Source organism: Paroedura picta, chromosome 13, assembly GCF_049243985.1.
Source record: "Paroedura picta isolate Pp20150507F chromosome 13, Ppicta_v3.0, whole genome shotgun sequence".
In the NCBI taxonomy this organism is placed as follows: Eukaryota; Metazoa; Chordata; class Lepidosauria; order Squamata; family Gekkonidae; genus Paroedura; species Paroedura picta.
In genome coordinates, this window is record NC_135381.1 from 41,800,514 (window position 1) to 41,824,082 (window position 23,569).

At 46.6% G+C, this 23,569-nt stretch overlaps 1 protein-coding gene across 1 annotated transcript in view; it reads left to right on the forward strand.

Moving 5' to 3' along the window:
* COL4A5 (collagen type IV alpha 5 chain) overlaps nucleotides 1–23,366 on the forward strand; it is a 125,611-nt gene extending 102,245 nt beyond the window's left edge. The window contains exons 42-51 of the mRNA XM_077308648.1: nucleotides 10,090–10,223; nucleotides 11,967–12,039; nucleotides 13,012–13,083; nucleotides 15,161–15,289; nucleotides 15,452–15,550; nucleotides 18,427–18,639; nucleotides 20,407–20,584; nucleotides 20,783–20,897; nucleotides 21,603–21,775; nucleotides 22,119–23,366. Of these exons, the coding sequence (XP_077164763.1) occupies nucleotides 10,090–10,223; nucleotides 11,967–12,039; nucleotides 13,012–13,083; nucleotides 15,161–15,289; nucleotides 15,452–15,550; nucleotides 18,427–18,639; nucleotides 20,407–20,584; nucleotides 20,783–20,897; nucleotides 21,603–21,775; nucleotides 22,119–22,200 (1,268 nt within the window). The 3' untranslated portion in view covers nucleotides 22,201–23,366. The remainder of the gene's footprint in view (nucleotides 1–10,089; nucleotides 10,224–11,966; nucleotides 12,040–13,011; nucleotides 13,084–15,160; nucleotides 15,290–15,451; nucleotides 15,551–18,426; nucleotides 18,640–20,406; nucleotides 20,585–20,782; nucleotides 20,898–21,602; nucleotides 21,776–22,118) is intronic.
* The last annotated feature ends 203 nt before the right edge of the window (nucleotides 23,367–23,569 follow it).

Below are 23,569 nucleotides of genomic sequence, written 5' to 3' on the forward strand. Positions count from 1 at the left end.
AAAGGCCCACATGCCTTGGGACTGGGGTTTCTGAAGGGCCATATTCTCCCATATGTTCCTGCCCAGGGATTAAGATCACAGGGAGATGCCCTGTCCATCAGTCAAAGAAGTTCATTTGGTGTGTAAACAAGAGGTGGGCCTTCTCAGTGCTGGTCCCACAATTGTAGAACAAGGAGGTATGGCTGCCCCTTCCACTTTTTTTTGTTAATAGGCAATTGAAGAGGGTTTAATTTAGGATTGTGTTTAGTTATGTTTGCTAGCAGGCCTGAGTTGTGCTTTTAAATTTTGGTTTTATGTAGTTATGTGTACTCTGTTTCACGTGTTCTATTTATATTATATTAATATTATTATATAAGCCAGCTGGAGCACCATCAGGGAAAAATGCGACTAATACATATATATTAAATAAAATAAAGCTCCTTGAGTAGAAGAGGGGCATTTGGGGAAAAAAAATCATGTGAAAAGAAAGGGTTAAGGAACTCTTCACATGCTGATGTCATTGTTGCTTTGTTTAGTGGAGGGAATTCTCTAACCTTAACCACTGTACAATGTAAAGGAGGGTCTACACATAACATGCAGTTCCATCAACAAAGTGGACAAGAGAAAACTGCTTTGAAGCGAATAGCAGGTGAATTGGCTACCTGAACTTGATGGATTCATGCAACTTTTTTTTCTGGATAATAAAAAAGGGCTTGCTTTGATTTTGGTACCTCATTCATCCAAAAATACTAAATTTGAGATCTAAGTGAATTTTGAGATATAGTAGTTTGGTTTATACACAATACACAGGAAAAAAATTTAGATGAGCAGCCTTGAAAATATGTAGTCTATTGACATATCTAATCATATTGATGTTTCCCCCCCTCCCCGCCCTCCCCCTTCTTAATGATGGCCTTGGTGAACTTTCGATCCAGGTCCCGAAGGTTAGCTTCTTAACTCCACAGTAATAATGTTGCATGCCTTTTGAATGTATATTTGTTTGATGAAAGCAAATATCTCAATTTTTAGAATGGGTATGCCAACGTAGCCAATGTGCATGGTTGTTGTATAATAGGCAGAATTGCAGCTCTGACCCATCCTTGAAAGTCTGCAGCATGGAGGGTTTTGATAAGATGTGGCAGGTGTCGTAGCTGCAAACAACAAAACAAGAATTCTTAGAAACACAAAATGTGACCCTGATTTTAGCTTACAAGGGAAAGTGATGTCATTTACCCAAAAAGGAAAATTTGTGCTCCCTTTTCTCATTGCAATGATGGCACTGCAACTGAGAAGTCAGCAAAAATGAAAAACACTTAAACTCTTTGTTAAAAGAAATTTCAAAGAAATATCTTTTGGCCGTGGAAAGGGCCATCAAATCCATCTTACAGACCTGGTGGAACCTGGATAGTTCCGTCAGGGCCCTTAGTTCTTCTGGGAGTTCATTCAACCAGGTTGGGGCCAAGGCCAGGTGGATGTTCTTGGGGCCTGGGACCACCAGCAAATACCCACTGAGTGAAGTTTCTCTGTTTCTATATGGGCAGCAACCATTTCTAGTTCAGAACTCTTCCATTCAGGCTTTCCACAGCACTCGGTGTTCTTGAAGTTATGAATCTATCCTATTGTGGTTTTAAGATGATGGGGCCTTTACCTACATACCTAAGTGGATGATGTAATAATTCAATCCAGTACCAAGTGGCAATCAAGAATAGAACAAAACATTCAGTTCCTTCAGACTTATGGATTCCTAATAAATCTTTAGAAAAACTTGCTGAAACCCTCTCAGAACATTTGGATCCAGATAGATACCACTCTGCACTCTTTGTTCCTCACAGACAAAAAGCCACAAAAGACCAAGAACTTATCAGCATCCATAATAAAAAGTAAACCATGTTTCATGATGACTCTTTCCAACCTTATCGGTCTAATGATATCAAACATAGCATGAGGTTCCTATTGAATTCCCCCATACTCTTGTAGCAGCAAATAAGTTTTTATTGGGGGTTTTTTTGGGGGGGGGGTTGGAATCTGTTACAGCAGTGGTCCCCAACCCGCGGGCCGCAGCCTGGCGCCGGGCCACGGCTCCGTCTTCCCTCCCCCCCCGAAGCGAGAAGCTCGCCAGGCCACAAGCAAATCGGCTGCCAAACCCGGCAAGCTTCTCGCTTCGGGAGGGGAGGGAAGAGAAGCTTGCCGAACCGCAAGCTAATTGTCCGCTTTAGCTTTAGCGGCCGATTTGCTCGCGGCCGGGAGGGGAAGCTGCGGCCGCCGGCATGGCAGTGGCGCAAATGCGCATGTGCGGACTGCTGCGCACGCGCGTTTGCACCCCTGCCGGGCGCAAACGCGCGTGCGCGGCAGTCCGCGCAGGCGCGTTTGCGCTGGGGCTGCCGCGCGTGCGTGGGCCCCCGGGCCGCCCTCTCTGCCCACTACGCCGCAGCGGTCCGCAGCAAGTGGAAGCTTGCGGACCGCTGTGTTACAAGCCTACTCCAGGTCAGTGACAGAACTGCCCGACCAATTCAAGTTCTCCTCTTTAAGACATGTCCAGCCTTCCTTCCAGCTTGGCTGCCCATTCTTAGGCATCCAGGTGCTCCCTTTCCACAACGCCTACCCCGCTTGCTATCATCAAAAGAAGCCAAAAGGGAAAGATACTATATTTCATTTCAATACAAACATAAGGTTCCAGCACTCACTTGGAACCCAAGTCTACAGATCAGAGACAGAGTGATAACAACATAGCAAGCAGTTAATGAACTCTAACCACTTCCACCCTCCTCATTCCACCCTGCATGGCTGGGGCAGGGCAGATTGTTGCACAACCTTTCTCCCTCACAAACTGGCTGGATCTGTGGCATGAGTAGAGCAGACCGTGCCCAAAGTGGCAGTGGTGGGGGTCGCAGCAGCAGGAGGGTTGAGAACCGCTGGTCCATAAGAGGATCTTATGAAGTAGGATATTAAAACAAAACAAAAAATTATCTTGCTGCTCAGATAAAATTCATGCAAAGTAATTTGCAAATGGTTAACTATCTCCTCCATACAGACAGACTTTCCTGGATGGATTGCAGGGTGGCATCTAAACTGTTGTTATTGAATGAATGACTGGTTTGGATTTGATCTCTGGCACTTGTAAAAGTGGGTGCTGATTTCTGTTGCACAAATATGATATAGTGGAACTGTTTAATTTTTTCTTTGCTAGGGTAGGCTCGCTTCTGATAAAACAAAGAAAGCTTTTCTTGTTGTATTTTTGTCCTTTCTGATTTTAGCAACTGTTCCTACTGTCTCTTTTTTCATGCAACATTAGCCAAACTGAATTATGTCTATCCTACTGTCTTTCCTTTGAATCGGCAGGACTTGGCATACCCATGTATTAAAATGAAGTATGTTTTGCTATGATGACTTTTAACATATCCAAACTGCAACTGGATAAATAATTTCTATTTGTAATTAATAGCTGTGGGTACCAGTTTAACCTTTGATCCTTTTTTTAAAAAGTGGGCTTATTTGAGGCTAAAATACTTCAATAGGGCATTGTGAACTAGTTTCATGTTTGGCCAGCCAATGCTAAATTTCTTCTGTCTCTGTACAGATGTTCCTAGACAACCATGGGATTATCCAACCATGTAAATCATAGCAGAGCCTACATTGTAGTAGACTGTTGATATTAATATCGTAGTATTTGCAAAGGATAAAGAAAGAGAGAGAGAGAGAGAAAGTGAGCGCTCAAGAAGGATAAAAATTTCCAGCTTTTAATATGTGTCTATTTTACACACCCAGACAATCCCTGATTTATTTGAATGCTGCATTGGATGTGTGTTTTTCTGCATCATTTCACTGACATGAAAATACATTATGTGGTCATGGACTCTACTACAGCCCATTCGATGTCCTAAGCATATACCAGCCCTTCCCGGAATGCTTTTATCACATATGGAATATTTATAATGGATTTGATCCTACGGATTTGTTCCGTTAATGGTGGCACTTTCGTCTAGCTCAGGAAACCTTTCCCTGATACAAGATGCACTAGGGCAGTGGTCCCCAACCCGCGGGCCGCGGCCCGGTGCCGGGCCGCTAAGGCCTTGGTGCCGGGCTGTGGCTCCTTCTTCCCTCACCCCCCGAAGCGAGAAGCTCGCCAGGCCGCGAGCAAATTGGCCGCCAAAGCGGCCGATTAGCTTGTGGCCCGGCAAGCTTCTTATTTCGGGAGGGGAGGGAAGAGAAGCTTGCCGAGCCGCGAGCTAATCGGCCGCTTTGGCGGCCGATTTGCTGGCAGCCCGGAGGGGCTGGGAGGGGGAGCCACAGCCGCCGGCATGGCGGCAGCGCAAATGCGCATGCACGGACTGCTGCGCACGCGGGTTTGCGCTGGGGCTGCCGTGCGTGCGCGGGCCCCCGGGTCGCCCTCTCCCCCCACTCCGGGGCGGCAGTCCGCAGCGCGCGAACGCTTGCGGACCACTGCACTAGGGAAAGTAGCAGAACAGATCCATGGGATCCAGCCCAGCCTTTCTTATTGTTAAATACCTGCAAGTGCAGAATACTGACAATAGCTTGGAGAGCACTTTCCTCCTAGCTTACAATCTATGGAAAAGGACAGAGGTATACTTTTTAAGAAGTCTCTTTAAATATATGCCTGAGTTCTCTTCCCCACCCCACCCACTTTATCATAGTTTTACAAAAGCAGCACAGAAACAAATGATAGAAATGGGTGCAACAAAAGAAATAATATATAGGAGAGGAAATTACAGTGACCCCCTACCATTGTGCTGGTGGTGTTGGTGGAAAATGCATTCAAGTTGCCGCTGGTTTACAACACCCTCGTAGAGTTTTCAAAGCAAGAGAGGAACAGAGGTGGTTGGCCATTGCCTGCCTCTGCATATTGACTTCCTTGGTGGTCTCCCTTTGAAGTTCTAATCAAAGCCAACCCTGCATGGCTTCCAAGATCTGGGCCAACCAGGTTCCACTATAATAATAACGCTCAAAAGATGAATCCAATAAAAGTCTTTCTTAATGTCTGTATGACTACATCCTGATGTGATCTTCCTCTGTTGGCTGGTCTCTCAGCAGCAGCAATCTCTGTCCTCCTGCATGAAATAAAAGCACCCACAGCTGGTTGCCTGAGATGGCAGAAGGTTGGGCTGTTTCCATCTCAAACTCTCAGCCACTTTCTTTCCCAGCTGTAAGGAAGAAGGGGAGTCAACCAAACGGGAGAATAAAGTACTTGGCAGAAGGATTGATGTCAAGCTCCCCTTTTCTCATTCGTTCCTCAAATTCTGAGCTGCATCGTTTCTCCAATTCCCAAGTCTATTCCTCTACCAAAAGTTAGGGTAGACGCTTCATGGTGGCCCTTCTCCAGAACCACAGAAGCGGCCCAAACTCAGGTTGCTTGTTATAAAATGGGCTGGCCTTCCTACAGAATTGTCAGTGAAATGGCTGCATCTTTATGTTCATCTTTAGTCTTCTGTGTATTCCTATATTGGGTACTGTGCTTGCATCAACCAGACATCAAGGGGCTCTCTACAGCTTTATTAACCTGGCCTTAGTTGAGGCCAAATGTGCTTCCTTAGGGCCAGGGATCACCAGCCAGTTGGAACTGGCTAGGTATGGTGCTCTTTGGGGGCATAGGCAGACAGGTGGTCTCTCAGGCACACTGGCCTTAAGGTCTTACCAAGAATATAATGGGTTGTGGGTATTTTCTCTTAAGGTGCATGTGACTGCTAAATCAGCCTATCATCTAAAAGTAGAGGATGATATTTTTTCTCACCTACCCTCTAAACAATTCCTGAAGGGATTTTAGAATTTATCTCCATAACTGCCCATAGTACCACAATAGGTAAAGGTGTGCAAGCACCAGGTCATGTCTGACCCTTGGGGTGACGCCCTCTAGCTTTTTTATGGCAGACTCAATACAGGGTGGTTTGCCTGTGCCTTCCCAAGTCATTACCGTTTACCCCCCAGCAAGCAAGCTGGGTACTCATTTTACCGACCTTGGAAGGATGGAAGGCTGAGTCAACCTTGAGCCGGCTGCTGGGATCGAACTCCCATCCTCATGGGCAGAGCTTCAGACTGCATGTCTGCTGCCTTACCACTCTGTGCCACAAGGCTCTTAGTACCGCAATGGTTGTTATCAGATGTTTTGTTTCAACTTTTATTGGCTCCCTTTGAGCCCTTAGGAAATTGTAGCACACTTTCAAGGTTGTGTTCCTAGTCACTATAACACCAGCTAGACAGGTAGGAAAATTAACAGGCTTAAGGACAGACTACCCCTTTGTGAAATTACAGTCAAGCCATGTGGTCTTGTGGCCTAGCCTCTAATTTTTGCCCAAAGTGGTATCAACATTCTGTCTGGCACAGGATATCGTACTCCCTGTGTTCTTCCCATCACCCACATCTGGGGTAGAATCAAATGAATAGCCGTGTTGGGTCTGAAGTAGCACAATAAAATCGGAGTCCAGTAGCACCTTTAAGACCAACAAAGATTTATTCAAGGCGTGAGCTTTCGAGTGCAAGCACTCGAAAGCTCACGCCTTGAATAAATCTTTGTTGGTCTTAAAGGTGCTTCTGGACTCTGATTTTATTGTTTTATCTGGGGTAGAAGGAAAACTACATTAATTGGATGTAAAATATCTTTATTGTGACATTTGGACAGGAAAATAATTTTGAAAGTCAACAAAGCTCTTTATTTTGGATAGTGCCAGGGGACAGGCAGTTTTAGCCCAGCTCATTACATGCTGAATAGTATCGGCTATTAGGGTGAGAGACAAGCAAGCAGGGTTACCTTACACATTGCCCTTTAAAGTTATGGATACATTCCAAGAGAGCCCATAAAGGTTCTGCCACTTTCCGGAGGAGCGCTCTATTGGAAGACATCTGGTGTGCAGTGGCACGGCTGTCAATGGACACCTTCATGTGGCACTATTCAGTTGGATGCTAATGCAAGAAGGGAATCAGCACTTAGCAAGGCAGTTCTTCATTCCCTGCTCCATTGAGACTCATCCTACCTCCAAGGTAAGGAGCCATGTAGTCTCCCTATGTGGGAATGCACAGAAGACTGAAGATGAAAACAATGTTGCATTGACCTTTAACTATTGTTCATCTGTGCAGCCTTCTATGCAGGCACACATTCCCTCCTTCCTTGCTGTGAGTCTAGATACAATGATCAGTCAGACTCACAGTGGCATGGAAGGATGAAAAGGTAGGGGACTTCTTTCCAGCAAAGCATGTGATGGTTGGGTAGGAAACGACCTTGACAACTCTGCAGGGAGAGTCTCCTCGGAGTATTTGAGAAAAAGCTGTAGAGAGCCCTCTAGCAGCTGGGAGGTGGACTTGTAGTACCCAATGTGTGCCTGCCCAGAACACTCTATAATGAGCAACAGGGATAGTTAACCGCAACACTGTTTTATTTTAGCTTGTATCTTTATAGTGACAATATGGATAATAAACCTTATGGTGAAACATGAAATTCAAAGCTTGTACCAAATGTTGAGTTCAGTTGCTTGCCTTATACTGGTTTAATTGAGTGCCTTATACTGGCTAATCATCCAAGCCAGTTGTGTGTGCGTGTGTGTGTGTTGCTACATAAATGCATATTAATGTGTCAGAGGAGTGAGTGTGGGTTTTAAAATTATTTTGCATGCTTATTAGCTATGCCATAAATGCAAAATATGCTGGTGAAATGGGTTTAATTGTTTAGTGTGTCAATGCCTCGTCTGGCCACCTTCTAACCAATAATCTTGTTTTGCACTGTATGTTCTCTGATATCCCCCTAACATCGATCTGTGGGCTTTGGTGAACTTTGACCCCATCCAGGTCCTGCAGGTTAGATTCTTCACTTGGATAGTTTGCTTTGCTGCATTGCACTGGTTTATAAAACAAAGTTATTGTTGTCATTTCAACTCTCATGTACTGTTGCTTAGAGGGAAGGTGGCCAGCCCTACAAAATGGCACAGAAGAGGAATGGCTGATATTCTTTAATTTATTACAATTTTATTCCACTTTTTAGTTAGAAACTGGCCCTCAGACGTGGATTTCTGGAAGCAAAAGGCAGTCATCTGGCAATTTAATTCAAAACGTTCCTCAGGGAAGGGGGTAGGACTGGTTGCAGGTTTTGAGGGGCTCTGGGCAGAGAGCTCCCTGGCTCCCTTCCCCTAGCTACTCCCCCCCCCCACACACACACCCTTCCTTTTCTTCCCCCCACCCACATGCCTCCCATTGGTCTGTGTTCTGTCCCTGACTGCTTATGAGCACCAATGCTCCCTGTGCTCACCTTTTTTGCCTGCACCTTTTTTCCTAGTGGTGCTGGGTGATGAATGTAGCTGTGAGCCCAGGTTCCTTCCACCTGCCCTACCTGAGGGTATGCTACACCAGCCCTGCAAGGGTGGCTGCTCCCTGCCCCTCCTCCTGACGGCCTCATCAATGGCTGCTGGGAACTGGAGGCAGGTTGCTTCCCGCGGATGCTGGTCCAAGCACGTTTGGTCCAGTTTGTGAACTCCCTTGATGCCTACTCTATCTCACACTTAGATTTTCCTTCCCCAAACAGCCTTCTTGGTAACGCCTTTTAAATCAAAAGGGCTAGCTGGATTTATGGCTTTTTTGTCTCAACACAGTATGCCTGTACTTATTTCCCAAACACCCTACTTTGAGTTTCCACCCGCTTGCTGATCAATATTGCATTCTTAATCGTACACTATTAAATTTCGGGCTGAAGGTTGATGGGTAAGGATATTGTTGATTTGGTAGAATTCCCAAACAGAAGGTATCCCAACAGTCTCCCAGTGTGCTAGTTTCATATCTGAAATTTACCATGTGCTGTCTTGCATTCTCAACTATGTTATCCAGCAATTCCAAGGTATAATGTATTTTTAGCTAGTTTTTTGTTGATACAGAACGATGTTCATTAGCCTGTGTTTGGGACCGTCTAATGGTGAGGATGTGCCTCCCAGTGTGACCACTGGGTCACTGGGTTCATGGCAGACTCAATATGGGGTGGTTTGCCAGTGCCTTCCCCAGTCATAACCGTTTACCCCCCAGCAAGCTGGGTACTCATTTTACCGACCTTGGAAGGATGGAAGGCTGAGTCAACCTTGAGCCGGCTGCTGGGATTGAACTCCCAGCCTCATGGGCAAAGCTTTCAGACGGCTGCCTTACCACTCTGCGCCACAAGAGGCTCATGCAGAAATCATATCCAGGGGAATATGTGCCCTTCCTTGGCCTCTTTTTACTGTTCACTTTGTTATTTAACTTTTCCCATAGTACCATCCATCTCCCCTTAATTTCAGGTGGACCTGGTGGATAGTGTCCAATAGGAGCCAAATGGGTCCTCAACCATTGCTTCAGGAAGGCCAAAGATGATCTGCTGTTCAGCTCAGTGGGTCTCTGTTTATCTTGGTTCAGTCTAGATTCCTTCCCTCCGCTCTGTAGACTGGGAGTCTTTATGAGAACCAAAATGCGGCCTCAGTAGGCAAACATGCTCCCTTGCACTTCCTTCTCGCTCATCAAGAGACCAGGAGTGGCCCAATCAAAGCCCTGCTCACGGATTCTTCTTCCACTCTTGGGCTGCTGGGCAAGCTGAGAGCATTATGGGGTACTGCCTCCACACTGCTTGGGCTGTGAGCTAAGAAACCTAAAAGGAGTCCAGCTTGAAGCTGACTGGCTAGACCTTAAGACATTGGTAGTCAAACAGCGGCCCTCCAGATGTCCATGGACTACAATTCCCATGAGCCCCTGCCATCGAATGCTGGCAGGGGCTCATGGGAATTGTAGTCCATGGATATCTGGAGGGCCGCAGTTTGATTACCCTTAAGACCACCAACTTCCTTGATCTACAATGACTGCCCATTGGGGGTAGAATATGCACCACCCCAACAGGCTGAACCTACATAATTATGGGAGATGAAGCTAGTAATCCAAAATAGGCTTTGTTTCCTTTGGGAGGTACACTGAGGTGGTCTGTAGCAGTTCACTAACTCAGTTGTCTTCAGGCCAGTTCGACCCTGAAAATGAAACTGTGCCCACTCGTGAGGAAGTAAAAGTGTATTGGCCCTTTCACAAAGGTCCTTGTAGTCCTTGTGGCCTTTGTGGCTGTCAAGATGCCCACTGACTGCAGAACTTCTGTTCCACCCCCTCAAGGACTGCCTGGTCCAGAAGGCGCCCGAGGACCCCCTGGAACCGGACAGGTGAAAGGAGAAAAGGGCAACCCGGGCCTTCCTGGTCAGCCTGGACCGGTTGGTTTAAAAGGAGATCAAGGATTACCTGGGCGCCCAGTGAGTATGTAGTAAAAAAAACAAAACAACAACTGTTGCTTCTAATATAATGACAACTGAATATGACTTACAGAAATTGGCTTCTTTTTAAAATGTGATGAGCTCGGTTCCAAATATGGGTCAGGGAAAGCAGAGCTACATGTAGTACAAATCAGTGAATAGTCGACCTGGTTAACTCAGGCTAGCGGATCCTGCCAGATCGGCCCTGACTAACCCATGGAAGGGCAACCTCCAGGAAACTCAGGGCCATGATGGAAATGGCAAACCACCTCCAAACATCTCTTGCCTGGGAGCCAGACAACCCTGGGGTCTCCTGGCTAGTCTATACCGAGATCATATGATAAATAAATAATTATGAGTACCTTAGTTTTTCCATATGCTACATTTCTCTTATTGCTGCTGTTAGTAGCAATTGCTGACCAGCCAGGAAGCCATTCACAAGAAAAGCAGAGTTGCCAACGCCAGGTTAAAAAATTCCTGGAGGTTTTGAGAGTAGAGTTTGGATGTTTTGGGGGCAAGGGGGCAGGGTTTGGGGAGGGAGAAACAATGTCGTAGATCCTACAGTTTGACACAGTCCAGAGGAAGAGGCCAGAAGGGTGTGTGTCGGGTGTGAATGAATTAGGGATGTGGCCTTGGCTAAGCCACCAACCCCAAAGCATAGGAGGCCACCGCCACGGGGTGGAGAGCAGGGTGGCACCTCCCTTGCTTTCCACCCCATGGCAGTGGCCTCCTACACGCTGGCTCAGGCTTCAGTGATCACTGAGCCGGCCCAGCCAAGGGGCATATCCCTAGAATAAATGCTGCTTTCACCTGTCAGCCCATTCACTGGTTAATCAGCTCCTGAAAGTCACAGAATTTGCAAACCAAGTGAGAGAAGAATGTGGGGTGAGCAAGAATAGAATTGAATAGAATGTAAAGAGAATATTACACATGGCTGTTTCCTGAACACACTGACTATGACTTTGGCCAGTATCTCTTGTTCTAACCATCACAGGTAACAAGTTTGTGAACGCATGCTCAAAAAAAAAAGGAGTGATCACTGGGAAACTTGTTGGTCTGGTTTTCCTACTTATTTTCTACCCTTCATCCATGGAACTCGGGCATAATGTGTCCTCGGCATATCTGGCAGAAGATTTCAGGTAGTGGGCACTGAGGAAGGCCCTGCTCTCTCTGAGCCTCTGGAGAACCTATAGGAGAGAGAATATTGAGCAAAGAGCTGGCTCAGCATAAGGACCATCTAATTTTGGTCTTGCCCACAAAGTCGGTCCGGCTCAGAGCCTATGAACTCAGCTTTCTCCTACAGTGGGGCTGAAGTCATCGAGAGTGACTCTGGATGATTTTGCCCCTCTGGAGAGAAGAAACCTTCAGGTGAATCCAATGTTTTGATCCCTGTTTCTGGACTCTGCTATATCATTCTTAATACGTCAGTTTGTTTTCTGTTAGCCCTAAGTAGGGGTGAGCACTTCGGTGCAGTTTGGCCGCCTTGGCGATCACCGAAGCCTGAAGCAGCCAGCGCCACGGTGCAGAGAAGAGGGGTGGAGCTAGTGCGTCTAACACCTAGTGCGCCACCGCCAGCACCACCCCTCCTTGCTGCGCCACTGGCCGATCATCGAGGCGGCTGAACCGCACTGAAGTGTTCACCCCTAGCCCTAAGCATTCATTTGTCTACAGCCCGGTTTACCCCCCGCCCATCCCCAGCATCTTTGGGTGATAAAAGCAATCACTCCCCTTGTGTTGTTTTAGGGTGAACCCGGCCATCCAGGTCTGAACGGAATGAAAGGTGATTCTGGTGTTCCAGGAGTCCCAGGATTACCAGGTATTTAAATGGCAACTTTGCAGAAATACCTTTCCAGCAGGCAAAAAAGCTGCATGGTGAAGCCAACTTTGGAAAAGACTGGGCCAGGGGTTCCAATTCTGCTCCCATCCTCCATTGATTTCAATGATGGGGGGAAAGCTTTAAAGGGGTCCATTTAAATTTTAATTGCTCTTGACAAGCCTTGGCAGTGATGCAAGTAAAGTCTGAAGGCATTTAAAGGGCTTGTAGTCCCCTTACATATATTCTCTAAGCCGAGAGTTCACTGCAAAGGTATTTAAAGGAACTGGGAGCACCTTAAATCAGGGTTTTGTGAAACCCAGGTGTTTTTTTTTTTGGGGGGAAGGGTTTTCTGGTTGGGTGAGTGTTAATTAATTTTTAATAAATTCTATAAATTTGCTAAGCAATTATTGGGTTATATGACCATATATAGCAGGGGTAGTCAAACTGCGGCCCTCCAGATGTCCATGGATTACAATTCCCACGAGCCCCTGCCAGCATTTGCTGGCAGGGGCTCGTGGGAATTGTAGTCCATGGACATCTGGAGGGCCGCAGTTTGACTACCCCTGATATATAGTATTGATGACCCCTCCCCAATGGCCAATGATGGGCCGGGAGGGGGTGGGAAGGGGAGGGATATGTACACAGCTCTGCTTCCCAACCATTATCTGCACGATTGAGCCACTTCTAGGGTTTCTTGAAACCTAAAGAATGTTTTAGCAGTTTCTCAACAGTAAAAAGACTGCTCTAATTACACTTTAACTGTGGCTCTCAGCGATTCACAAAAATCCCAAATATTTTTGAGCTTAGCCATTTTGCATAGCCAAATAAATACCTGCTATTTGGCTGAAATAGTCCCTGAAAAATACAGATGAAGGGGGGAGGGTTTTTTGGGGGGGACCTTGCATTAGCTGAATGCACACCCCAGATTCTGTTTTTTCACTGTGCATTAACTGCAAGGGTTTGGTCTTTCAGGTATGAAGGGCCCCATTGGACCTCCAGGACCGGTTGGCCTCGCAGGAGATTTTGGTGCCCCAGGATCTCCAGGTAGGAATTATTTTTGAGTTCCTCATCACAAACAAACCACAATCCACCCAGTGCATTTTTATGGTGACATAAAACGACGTGTGAGTTTTCAGATTCACCCGAACTCTTCCTTTGGCCTAATGTGACAAAATAAAAGAGAGGGTAGAATTGACCGTGTTTTTAAAGGCCATTTCTCATCAGCCTCTCTGGTAAGTAAGATTTAAATGTGTAGCCGTGTTGGTCTGAAACAGCACAATAAAATCAGAGTCCAGGAGCACCTTTAAGACCAACAAAGATTTATTCAGGGCGTGAGCTTTCGAGTGCAAGCACTCTTCGTCTGACAAAGAGTGCTTGCACTCAAAAGCTCACGCCCTAAATAATCTTTGTTGGTCTTAATGGTGCTACTGGACTCTGAATTTATTCTGGTAAGTAAGTAGATCTATATTGGTGTGATGGGTGCCAGGTTATACCGTAGGTCCTCTGAGCAAGGAAGAAGAACAAAACAAATGGTGTCCCTCCATTAGAGTTACAGAGGCCAGCCATCCTTCTTATCTCTCTCCGACACCCAGGAAGATTCAAATATCCATTGCAGGGCAGGGAGTAATTACTTGATAAGCCTGTATATTAACAATTCAGGAGATGAATTTATGGAGATGTGGGAGGTATTACAACAAAGAAAGCCAAATTCAGTAGCTTCACATTGTGTTGTGGGTCATTGCGGTTTAGTGGTTCAAGTGTCAAACTACGACCTGAGCCAGTCACACAGTAAGTCTCATCTTCCTCACAGGGTCCTGGGAGGACAAAACAGAAGAGAGGAGGAAGTTGTAAGCCACTGTGGACTGCCATTGGGATGAAAGGCGGAATGTACATAAAGCAGTGGTCCCCAACCTTTTTTCGGCTGGGGACCAGCAGGGCAACTGCCCCACCTGCGCAGCACGCAAGTGTGGCCAGGCCCGCGCAGCGCGCATGTGCGGCTGGGCCGCACATGCACACATGCGCACTGTGTGGCCGAATCGTACATGCACTATTTCGGCCGCGCAGCGCACATGTGCGGCGGGCCATGCATGCGCGATGCGCGGGCGCAGCCCTGGTTCCCTCTCCCCCGCCTCCTGCAGTAAGAAGCTTCCCGGGCCACAAGCTTGCAGCCTGGGAAGTTTTTTACTGCGGGGGGGCGGGGAGAGGGAACCGAGGCACGGCACCCTGGCCTTCGCGGCCCGGCACCAGGCCGCAGACCGCAGGTTGGGGACCACTGACATAAAGTACATTCATTCCTCTTAGCTGAATTCAGATATTTCTAAAGTAGGCAAAAATCATTTGCCGATACACAAGCAAGGACTGTCCAGTGCGAAAGTTACACGAATGGGAGAAAAAACAGAAGAGCTTTAGGAAAAGTAGGTTCTAGCCTCGATCCACAGCCTTCCACGTTTTTGTTCAACCTTTGTTGGAACTTTAGTCATTTGTTCCAAAGACAGAATAATTTGCAGTAGGATTGTAGTTCCTTTTGAGAGCTTTTATACAAGGAATGCTTGTCACTGAATAAATGTTTTCTGAAAGCCTTCTTAGAACCAGGGAACGCTGGTCTTCTACACAAGTCTTCTACCTCTTCACTAGCGTTAAAGGACATGAAGAAATTCTCAGGGTGCGACATTGTGTTCCAGTTTTTGTCTTACTAGTGAAAATTATTTGCTGGCATGTCCAGAATCAAAAGCCACCGTCTGCTATGGGGCTGGGGCAGCTAGCTTGATCACAGCAACAGCTGCAGGGGCCTCTGACTTACCATCTGCAGCAGCTATCGGTTCCCACCCAAATTATATGCGGGCCACTCCTCTCTTGGGAGGAGACATCCCTCACCAGGCTTTCTCCCAGTGGCCTTACTGGTCAATCCACCCTTCCTTATGATCCTCCAAAGACAAGCTATTCCCTGTTGGAAATAGAGGTGGATCCAGCAGAAAGATTACTGAATCCGTTTCCTGTCCCCAAGATATTGTTAGGCCAATATGACCTTCCTTACCACAGCTCCTGTACAGATGGGTGACCAGCTGGGCAGACAACCCCATTCACTGCCATTTAACTTAAAGCTGCCTTTCTTTTGTTCTAGGTCCTCCAGGGATCCCTGGCCCAGCTGGTGAAACCATTGTGATCAAAGGTGACCAAGGTCCACCCGGTCTCCCAGGGCAGCCCGGAATGAAAGGTCTCGCCGGGCTGCCCGGCCAACCAGGATTGTTGGGTATGTTCTTCCGACAAGATATTAAAAGAATAAAATTCACCACAAACTGTACAGCTCAGAGGTTCACATAAGCCCCCTCCCAGCACACTTCCGGTATTATTGCCTCTACAGAGTTTGCAAAAAAAAAAAAACCCTGTTGTAATTTATGATTTTGTTTTCTAGGTCCAATTGGTATTCCTGGTGATGCTGGCAGAGATGGGCCCCCTGGATTTGATGGTCCCACCGGGCGTAAAGGGGAGAGAGGCCTTCCGGGTCAGCCAGGTATGGTAAGCACCCGATGTTCAGGAAAGCTGGTGTGCTGAAATTTAAGATGCATGTGATCTTTTCAGGACTGAAGTTAGTTAGCATGAGCACTAGCTAAGAAAGATATTTTAACTGTATTTCATCCTAGATTGTCACAGCGAGTGTCATCATCAGCATCTAGAGTTCCGCAGTAGAGTGCATACACTGCAGGTGGGAGGTCCCAGGTGTAATCCTTGGTATTTCCAGCTAGATCTTGGATAGCAGGGCTGGGAGCAGTGTAGGGTAATGGTTAGGGCAGGCTTTCCCAACCAGGGTTTTGTGAAACCCTGGGGTTTCTTGACAGCTCTGGAAGGATTTCTCAACTGTGTGGGAGTTAATTAATTAATGTTTATTATATTTTTAAAATTTGCTAGACATTTATCAGGTGATATGACCATATATGGTTATGTCGACTGCCCCTCGCCCAAATTGGCCAGTGAGGGGCCAGGAGGGGGTGGGAAGGGGAGGGGCATGTTCATAGCTATGTTTCCCAACTATATTCTACATGTAAACCGCCCAGAGCCGTAGGGAAGGGCGATATAAAAATCTAAATAAATAAATAATAAATAAATAAATGACTGAACCACTTCTGAGTTTTCTTAATGTTTCAGGGGTTTCTCAATGGTAGGAAGGTTGAGTAAGGTTGAGTTTGGGTCTAGCACCGGGAAGACTTATTATAATAAATTCAAATAAATAAATTCAATTTTGACCATGGAGGAGCCCCTGAAATAATTTTTCAGGCTTCAAAGACCCCTGGTAGCAATGTCAGATGACCATCCCTTCCTGCCACACCCCCAGGAAGTGACATGTCCCCAGAAGTGATATCACCACTGTTTCTTTCTTTCTTTCTTTCTTTCTTTCTTTCTTTCTTTCTTTCTTTCTTTCTTTCTTTCTTTCTTTCTTTCTTTCTTTCTTTCTTCCTTCCTTCCTTCCTTCCTTCCTTCCTTCCTTCCTTCCTTCCTTCCTTCCTTCCATCCATCCATCCATCCATCCATCCATCCATCCATCATGTGAAATTTGAGAGTTGGCCGGAAGCGGTAGTATTGTATAATAGTGATATCCACTCACGGGAAACTGCCCCGTGTTGTCTATGCAGGCGGCATGCTCGTAGGGGCGGCTAGGTGCAAAGAAAAGGACTCCTGCCATCACTGGCAGCATCATCTAAACCAGGGGTAGTCAACCTGTGGTCCTCCAGATGTCCATGGACTACAATTCCCATGAGCCCCTGCCAGCAAATGCTGGCAGGAGCTCATGGGAATTGTAGTTGATGGCCATCTGGAGGACCACAGGTTGACTACCCCTGATCAAAACAAATGTTTTCCCTGCAACGTCCCAGCAAGCATCCTGCGAGCGCGGACTCCCCCTCCCCCCAGCCTGCAGTGCTATTGATTAAGGGAAACAGGATGATATGAGTGCTTTGACCAAGTAAACATTAAAATATTTTGCCTACAAAGGAAGGGCGATGCCTTTTTCCTGCATGCTGCTGAATCCACCTCATTCTTCTGGACATCAAGGCTGCCTCCAGCCTCTGCTGTCAGCTTGCAATGGTGCGGTGGCTGGGACACGGCTCTTGCCCACAACGCCAGGGCAAAATGACTGGAAAGGGTGGATGGGAAGCATCCTTTCTGCCCCCAGCCTCTCCTGTCAGTATGCAATGGTGGCATGGCCGGGACCCGGCTCCTGCCAAAAGCGCCAGTGCAAAATGACTGGAAATGGGGGAGGAGCATCCTTTCTGTCCCCAGCCTCTCCTGGTGGGTGGTGAAGGTTCTCCCTGTCCCCTCCGGCCCCACACTTTACCTGCCGGGAGAGAAGGTTCTCCCTCCCCCCCCCCCGGCTCCAGGCCTTCTCCGCCAGCCGGAAAACGTAGCTGCCGCCTCAAGACGGCGGCTGTACTTCCCGCCTGGCGGAGAGGGTTCTCCCCACCCCCACGGCACCAGGACTTCTCCACCAGCCAGGAAACGCAGCTATCGCCTTTCCAAGGCAGCGGGTGCGCGTCCCGTCCGGTGGAGAGCGTTCTCCCCGCCCCCCTGGCCCCAGGCCTTCTCCGCCAGGCGGGAAATGCAGCCGCCACCTCTCCAAGGCAGCGGCTGTACTTCCCGCCTGGCGGAGAGGGTTCTTCCGCCCCCCCCCCCCGGCCTCAGGCCTTCTCCTCCGCGCCCCCCTCCCCAGCTGCAGGCCTTTCCCGCCACCCGGGCTCCAGGTCTTCTCAGCCGGCCCCCTCCCACCCCAGGACCTGGCTCCTGCGAAGCTTCACCCAGCCCGGCCAGTCACCTTCGAGTCTGGGACAGGCCAAGTGGCCCATTGGGAGCCGCGCGCTGTGCGGCTCCCAATTGGCCCCTTGGCCCCAGAATGACACTCAGAGGGACCAATTGGGTTTTTTTATCCCGGACTTGTCCTGCCCCTTTCTCCACCCGCATACCCCTTAGGGCTTTATTCCTACTGCTCCTGTGGAGCAGTTACAGATAAATCAACTCCCACCCATTCGGGAAACCCTTCCAGAGCTGTCAATAAACCCCAGTGTTTCATGGAATCCTGGTTGGGAAAGCTTGATCTGGAGGCTGCTATTGCTTAATGTTGCTAACTTGTTACTTACGTTTTCATTTTGTTTTATACTTGTGAGTGTTTCATACTGTGTTTAATTTACTGTTAATTTTAACCCACTTTGTACACCGCCCTGAGCCATGTTGGGAGGGTTGATAGAGAAATTTAACCATCATCAGCTTCCTGGTTTGCCTGCCAAGTGCAGCATCCAGTTTTCAGAACTTTTACTTCGTGTATCTTTGCATCCTTTCTTGCTCAAGGTAAAGATGACTTTATTGAAGGATTTATCTACTTTGTTTATTGCTTACAAACAGGCTTGCGTGGTTCGCAGGGTCTTCCTGGACCAGATGGATTGCAGGGTCCACCTGGCCCACCTGGAACGGGCTCAGTCGCTCATGGATTCCTTATAACTCGCCACAGCCAAACAACAGATGCACCTTTTTGTCCGCAAGGAACAGTCAGGATCTACGACGGATTTTCTCTCCTCTACGTGCAGGGAAATGAGAGAGCTCATGGGCAGGACTTAGGTAAGAGGTAGTGCTGACTGTCGATCAAGGGGTTGCTGTTGGCAAATGCAGAGAACTGCTTTTTGCAGCTTGTGCATGAATCCCTTTGTCAGATTTTCCTCTCAGCCGCTAACCATTAGTCTTTACATGCTCTTCCCTCCCCCCCCCCCCACGATCTCTTAACTGTTGAGTCATAAATGATCTGTGTAAATGGATCATAAATAAACACTTTTACTTAAAAACCTACTTCACAGGTTATCTGTGGTGGAGAGAAGTAGGGAAGGCAATTTTTAAGTCGCAGTGAAAAGTGGGGTGTAAAAACCAACTGTTTTTATCTTTTATCTTCATCTTCATTATCCACTTAAGTATTTGCAAAAACATCATTTTTCCCCCCCGTACCAATTCTACATTCCAAAATGTGGCAGATAGGGTGTGTGCTGTGAGAGCAAGCTATGGATGCACCTTATCCCATTGGTCCATCTAATCCGATAGTACCTACGCTCAGTTGGCCATGGCTTCCCAAGGTCTGGGACCATGTCTTTCCCAGCTTTCCTGCTGTTGGAACCCAAAACGGCAACGATGAAGCCTGTAATCTTCTGCATTCCTTAATTATTTAATTACTAACATTATTACTAACTAATGAAAGAATCTATGTGCAGGGAGGATGGAGGATTGAGCAGAATTGTTCTCTCTTGCCCCAGAGGGGCAGACCAGAACGAATGGGATGAAATTAATTCAAAAGAAATTCCATATAAGGATCCGGAAGAAGTTCCTGACAGTTAGAGTGGTTTCTCAGTGGAAGAGGCTTCCTCGTGAGGTGGTGGGTTCTCCATCTTTGGAAATTTTTAAACAGAGGCTGGATTGCCATCTGATGGAGAGGCTCATTCTGTGCAGGTTCAAGGGGGTGGCAGGTTACAGTAGATGACCAATTGGGATGTGAGTGTCCTGCATAGTGCAGGGGGTTGGACTAGATGACCCATGAGGTTCCTTCCAGCTCTATGATTCTATGATTCTGTGAGTCTATGATTCTAATCTGGCTGTAGCAGGTGTATGGAGATCCTATGATGTCATGAGAAGCTAAAGTTGTTACCTCATTCGTAGAAAATAAGTAGGGGACTGCTGAAGACTCTCAGGGCATGGGAAACCTCACTGCTACCCACTGCTGACCCTGTGCTCTGCTGGCCACTGGCCACCTCCATTAGCTGCCTAGTGGGATCGTTGGCCTTTTTTCACATTTTGTCTGATTAGATAGTGCCCCTGCTGCCATACCAACAGCATAGCCCATCATGAAGCTCATTTTTAGTCTGTCAAAGCAATTGGGTTGAGACTGCCCATATGGACCCACCATCACAGGCAACTCTCTTTTTGAGCTTGAGGACTCCCCAAGTTCCCTTCAGGCCAGCCTGCTCTCCCCATGTTTGGCCTTGACTTCATGTCGTTTCAGATCCAGTTCTCTCAGAGCTCTCTCAGCCCCACCTTCCTCACCAGATGTCTATTATGGGGGGAGGAAGGGATGGTGATTATGAGCTGCTTTGATTGAGAAAAGCAGTCCACTATTGATGGGAGACGAAAGGAGAGAGGAAACCACACATTAATCAATTGTCTCCATCTAATGTAATGAGGAATACTGTTCCTTGTGCGGTCTGTATGTACAGGTATCCTGATTTCCCCCAAGCCTGCAGTAACCTGTCCCCTATCCATGCATGGACCCATTGTTTGGATTTTTCTATTTGCATCGTGGAGCCTAGTTCAATACTTACGTATATATGTGTGCTTTTATTATCTTAGGCACTGCTGGTAGCTGTCTCCGCCGCTTCAGTACAATGCCCTTCATGTTTTGTAACATAAACAACGTTTGCAATTTTGCGTCAAGAAACGACTATTCCTATTGGCTGTCCACTCCTGAGCCAATGCCAATGAATATGGAGCCGTTAACTGGGAAGACCATCCAGCCCTTTATTAGTCGGTGAGTGATCAAAAGGCCTTCTTTGGCGGTCTCCCTGGGCTCTCCCTGCTATACTTCCATACGATTGGGCTCTTGTGGGTTATCCAGGGCAGGGCAGTTCATGTCCCTAGCACTAGTTCCAATAGCAGAGGGGAACAGGTGGTTTGTCTCTCCAGCATTCTTTTAACTTCCGTTGTTGTTGTTGTTGTTTTTCTTCAGGTGCTCTGTTTGTGAAGCTCCTGCTGTGGTGATAGCAGTCCACAGTCAGACCATTCAAATTCCACCTTGTCCACAGGGCTGGGCCTCTCTGTGGATCGGTTATTCTTTCATGATGGTAGGTGCTCACCCGAAAATGTTCTGTAACTGTGCTGCATGTGTTTATGAGCCCTTGGTCCCTGAGTGGTAGGCGTGAAGAGAGGTTCCATCAGAAAGACAAGAAGGATGCAAAGTTAATACTCTTTGGAGAACCTGCAACTTTGCCTGGAGATAACCTTCCAAGTGCCCCTTCTGCCGAGGCTTATGCACAGATTCTCTGCTTTCTCAAGTCAGCAGTGCATTTGAGATAACAAGCAGTTCTCAAACTCTTCCTTAGACAATTTGCATTCTGAGCAATCAACACATCCTGCATTAAGAAAAACCTGTCTGTGCATTTTTGGGAATGGAAGACGAGCTGTGCTTTGCATGCAGAAGGTCCCAGGTTCACTCCCTGGCAACTCCAGTTTAAAAAGGACCAGGCAGTTGATGATGCTAGCCATTCAGGCATGTCTGACTCTTGGCAATCCCATGGCTCAGATGTGTCCATGTCTTTCGATCTTGCACCGCTTCTTTTTGTTGTATGATGCTGTGGCTGGTGTCCTTTTTGATTTATTTAACCACCACATTCTTTACTGGCCTGATTTCCTTTTACCACTGATCAGTCTAGCATAATTGCTCTCTCCGTTGAATTGAAATGTCTAAGTCATCACGTAAACAATCCTTATTTTGATAATATTGTGTTTTTTACACGCTTTTTGGATGACCTTGCTGTGTTGTTCCTTAGCATACCAGTGCTGGTGCGGAGGGGTCTGGGCAAGCATTGGCCTCCCCTGGTTCCTGCCTGGAAGAGTTCCGCTCAGCTCCTTTCATTGAGTGCCACGGTCGAGGGACCTGCAATTATTACGCCAATTCATACAGTTTCTGGCTGGCAACTGTGGAGGTGGCAGAAATGTTTAGGTGAGACAGATTTATTCACTTTCTTCTTCTTCTGTTTGTGCAACATCTGCCCCAACAACTGTTTTCCATTCATTGAACTTTGGATGCAACCCTAAATTGGATTAATTGTATTTTTTAATGTTGCTACATCTTTGTCTGCTTTTTTATATTCTACTTTCCTTATTTGTCTGCTTCATTTATAGTTGACTAGTAATCAAGTCCGCTGTAAAATATATACAGTGGGCGCTAGGCATGCCGGGGGCTCCCTTGGTCGGCTCAGGAGGTGACCCTGGAGGCTTCCTCTAGGATTCCGCGTGTTCCCACCGTTCTCACTTCCCTTCTCCCCTGTGTTTCTGTTATCCAGTAAACCTCAGTCGGAAACACTGAAGGCCGGCGACCTGAGGACGCGTATTAGCCGATGTCAAGTCTGTATGAAGAGGACGTAATGTCTCCGAGTCTCTTGAAACCACTGAGGACTCTCTCTTTCTTTTTGGTGCACTGTCCTTCCGCTATAACAATGGTGCTATTGGTGCAGAAGTGAAAACAAACTAAAACTGAGAAAAACCCAGACAATGCAGATTCCGGTGTACCTCTCCCGATTGCCATCTGGCACATCCCTGTCCAGGGAACTTGACCCCTTGGCAGTGCTGGAGACACTTGAGGGCCACTGAGGGTCAGAAGGTGAAGCTGCCACTTCTCTCTCTCTCTCTTTCTCTCTCTCTCTGTGCCAAGACGGCACTTTTAAAAGAAGATTCGCGAGGAAAGAAGCCGTGTTGCACTGTGAGGATCTAGACAACGCGACGACCGTTCAGCGCTGCCTTTTTTCATGGTGCTACAAACTCCTACTGTATCCCCAGTTTTTAATATGAAAATGTTTAAGCTTGTTTTTTTTTTTTGTAAGTAATGAAATGTGTATATTGTGTAAACACATTTTTTTTAGTTTTCGACTTCCCAGTCATTTTAGACACAAACCAGCCTAAAATCACTGTCTTCACAAAGGAAAAAAAAAAACTATATATAAATAAATATATATATATAAATATATATTATATATATAAAAGCATAAAGTTCCACTTAAAATAGGCAACAATATTGTGTGGCCAACGGGCAGGAGTGAAATCTCTTTCCCTCACTTTTGACCAACTACTGCTGCATTTTTAAATTTTGTTTTCCCAACAAGTCCCAACAAGTCCCCAACCCAACATATTTGGAAAATGTACCATGTTGCCATAGCTATTTTGAGGCGGGGTGTTACTGTCTATATTGTTTACCATGTGACTGATGGTTTTATTGTGTTCTTCAGAAAAACCAAAAAATGTTTTTGAAAGGTTTTATTTTTCATATTCTGTGAAATATTTGAAATGCTCAACCGTATCTTATATTGTTTTATAAGAAAGACGAAATACTATTAATTCATATCCTCATAATTCTGTTGGTTCAGAAGATACCCTGTGGAAAAATACAACACAGATGACACAAACCATCATAGGAACTCACACACCCACACAAAACCCACTTTTTTGTCCAGAAATGATATCAAGTATTTTATTCAGAAATAGCTGTACACTTTGAAAATACTTTTGACTGAAATAAAGTGAAAACTGGTGAAAAACTGAGCATTTTCTTAATGGCAAGATTTCTCTATGTAGCAGATTCCCATAAATCAACCGTTTTTGTCTCATGAATAAAGATGTACTTGATCGTGTCTTTTATGTTAACTGAAGAGAACTTTTTGCGCAGGTCAGAATTGAGCTGGATCCACTTTACTCCAAGATAAGTCCTCAAGGAAGAGAGTCACATGTAAGTAAATGGAGG